The sequence below is a fragment of the Ptychodera flava genome, chromosome 6 (assembly GCF_041260155.1).
Source record: "Ptychodera flava strain L36383 chromosome 6, AS_Pfla_20210202, whole genome shotgun sequence".
NCBI classification, from domain to species: Eukaryota; Metazoa; Hemichordata; class Enteropneusta; family Ptychoderidae; genus Ptychodera; species Ptychodera flava.
This window is the reverse complement of record NC_091933.1, coordinates 3,456,739-3,460,000: the sequence shown is the minus strand read 5'-3', so window position 1 is coordinate 3,460,000 and position 3,262 is coordinate 3,456,739. Positions and strand designations below refer to the sequence as shown.

General features: G+C 43.9%; 1 protein-coding gene across 1 annotated transcript in view; it reads right to left on the bottom strand.

Moving 5' to 3' along the window:
- The window catches only part of LOC139134609 (metabotropic glutamate receptor 6-like), a 70,696-nt gene extending 67,976 nt beyond the window's left edge, over positions 1-2,720 (bottom strand). Inside the window, exon 1 of the mRNA XM_070701531.1 lies at positions 1,495-2,720. Within this exon, the coding sequence (XP_070557632.1) occupies positions 1,495-2,034 (540 nt within the window). The 5' untranslated portion in view covers positions 2,035-2,720. The remainder of the gene's footprint in view (positions 1-1,494) is intronic.
- Positions 2,721-3,262: the final 542 nt, after the last annotated feature.

The window sequence follows — 3,262 nt, the reverse complement described above, 5'->3', positions numbered from 1 at the left end:
AGAAACTCACAGAACAATTTTTTTACTATATTGCCATAGAGAGATCCCATTGATGCGAAACAAAACCTTTCAGCGTATGTCCACAGTAAATCTTACGTTGTATAACGAGCAGGTTTTTTATTGAAACAACTCGCTCCATACATCTAATGTTCATGTTTCTCCAGTAGGAGACCATTGACCTTCTACGGGTATTTTTTTATCCCACTTCTTCACCCTCTGGCATGACGTTTCAATTTGTAAATCCAGTAAGTTGGAAATATCACCCTTGTATGACGCGTAAATTCTTCCATTTCACATTTATCAATAGATCGTTACCACTAGTTTACGACCAAGTTTCAGCACGAAACGACAGTTCTTTGTTTCTCAAAAGTATTACCTTGGCATTTGTACTTTTACTATGGTTTAATTGGATTAGCCAGGCCATGTTTATTACGTTATTGACATAGCAGAGATAGATGTGTGACCCGAAGAGCTTATTGATATATTAGTCCCATTCTGTCAATGCATTTTATCAAAATCCAAAAGTGACGTTTTGGTATTTGCAGATACCGAAACCTTTGATCATCCCCTCCGGCAAATCTATGATGTCACATACGTCTATATTTGAAATTGAAGCGGCTGCTTTGACCAGCTGCTATTTGTAACATCATTGCACATCACCACCGAAGATCTCATTTAAGTTAACGTCATTTGTCAGGTCGGCTATTGTACGAAAGCTGGATATTCCTTTGTGTCAAAAAAGCAATATCTGCCTGAGAATCCCGTCGCCTCTGCTCGCGTCTCGAAGGATACGCGCTGTGCGATCAAAGTCTTGTCCTCTAACGAAAACATATTGAATAACAGGCTGCTAATAAAGTGATCCTAAATGGACCAATAATAGAATAAAAAAAGATAAGCTGTTATGAAGTCAGCGACATATCACAGAAAATCCCCCATGATTTAGCGTATGCCTCGTAAACACAAACGCGCTGCATATGGCTCATATAAACAAATGTATTTTTATTGTTATTGCTTGTATCACTTTATTGATGGCGCCGCAACTCAACTTTGAGGCAAGAAACAACAACGAGCGTAACTCTCCGCTCGCCCGACTATACACAGCAAGCACTCTGACATATCGCTTCTCGTCTTTGCTTTATTTTCGAGGCGCCCTTTAGGTTGACATGTCTTTCCTACATGCATGCACGTACTGAATCTGGCCGAGTCGTCGGTTTGCCTTTCCATCTTTCGCTAATTCGTTGTCTCACATCGAACTAGATCCGTTCGCTGCATTCACAAGTCATTATTATTCAGGTTTACAAGCAGGGAGTATTTAGCAAAACTGACATTGAGGACAACTTGCCGACTCGGATAATTGATCCGGAGTGGTTACATCGTTATCTTTCAAGGCAACGAAAACCCACTAGGAACTCGATTACGCAGGTTCTTCTAATCGTGTTTTCGACCAGAAAATAAAATCAACGCTCCTGTGAAAACGGAGTGTTTCACACTTACCTGAAACAAGCCAAGTATATTTGCTATCATGACGGACACCGAGCTGGAAGAAGCCCCGGCAACTCCGGCCACCGGTTGCGGAGAGCTGTACATGGGGTCACTGCCGTTCGGACACTGGACATTCTCCAAATCGACATGGCCCATTTTGGGTCCTACAAACTGCATGGCCTGTTCCAAAGCGAATGTATCTCTCGAGCATGTATCGAGGATATGGGCTCCGAGGGTGATATTCGGTAGCAGCGTCTGGTCCGAGTTGATCATATCGATAGCATACAGCATCGCTTCCAGTCGCTGTATGCCCTGGTCCTCTTTTATGTAGCCACAAGGGGTTCCTATGCCAGCGCTGTGGACGGGAAACAGACCGCCGAGTATAACATCACCGGGAAGCCTCACAGAGCTAGTGTCTCCCACCGAACTCGAGTGACCACAATTCATGAATAAAATTAAAACGGAAAAACTGAATCGACCATGTTCGAAGTAGAGACTTCTACCCCTGTGCTGACGTTTAGCTAAGTGCAAAGACGCTAAATTTGCACACATTTTACAGCTTTGTGAGAGTATCTGTAACGACTCAACGTGCTATGTCTGACACAGAGAGAAAGTTCAAAAGCAATCGTAGTCAGAACGGTTTGCACGGCAAACGGGTCAAATAGTACTCTTGGTCCCGCAGAAATGAGAGATAATCCGTCCTCATGTTTTCGATGGATACTTTAAACTTACTACCTTGTACGAAGTGTTTCGGCATAAGCAAGTACCAACATAGCAACGATAGTGCCCTGAAAACGACTTGAGCGTGTCTGTTTATATCTCGACCGGTAAACTCCCTTAACCTTGACTCAAATTGGCGCAAGGCTACGCTGATCACTTCAAAATTGCCTTCGAACCGTTTGGCAATTTCCACGAGAACAGCGTCAAAATCCTACAGGATCAGTCCATCATAGCTGCCTTGAACATCGATCGCACGCACTTCCTTGTGCAGTACACTGAGTTATGGATCCAATTCCTGTACGTCACTTTGCCATATCATCAACATTAATTGTCTTAACCGATGTCGGCATGCCAATCCTCTGTACTGTCACGCCCAAGGAATTGCCCAGAGCCGACTGCTGGCAGCTACTCCGCCAGAGATACGTCAGACGTTGAGTCTCGCTCTTGGATTGAATACTTTGTCAGCTTGCAGTGGGTAGTGATGGCAACTGAGAGACGCTCTGAACTGAGCCGTTCGTTTCGGAAGCCAGCCAGTGAACGAGCCGGCGACGCAGTGGGTAGCTGGATATCCTCGTGCTAATACATTATGTATTAGGCGAGGTTTCCACATGCTACTACTGTACAGTGTAAACGCAAAGTAACGCACGAGGTCTGTGGAGTGCCTCTCTCATTATTTACGCATAAAAAATGACTTCTCAAGGACTGTAGTATCAGTGATTCGCCCAGTGATCGCCACCTCAGGGAGAAACACAACAGAACAAAATTAAAGCAGACGATATTGCCCCATCTGTAATTGTACCACGCAATTGATCTGTGAATGAAAAATTTCTTATCTGCATTTATCAGCGAAATGAGCGAGAGGAAAAGTTGTCTGTCTCGTTTTTTTGTCGCTGGATCTTGTAATGCACGTGAGAGTTCTGCTTCAATGACAGTGGAACAGCGGCGTCATAGCGGATAGACAGTCTCTCACAATCAATGAATAAGTGATAGGCTTCACTTGTGAACTTCGATTTCCATGAATACAGGAGAGAGGATTGTGATGGACAAGCTTAGAGACGAA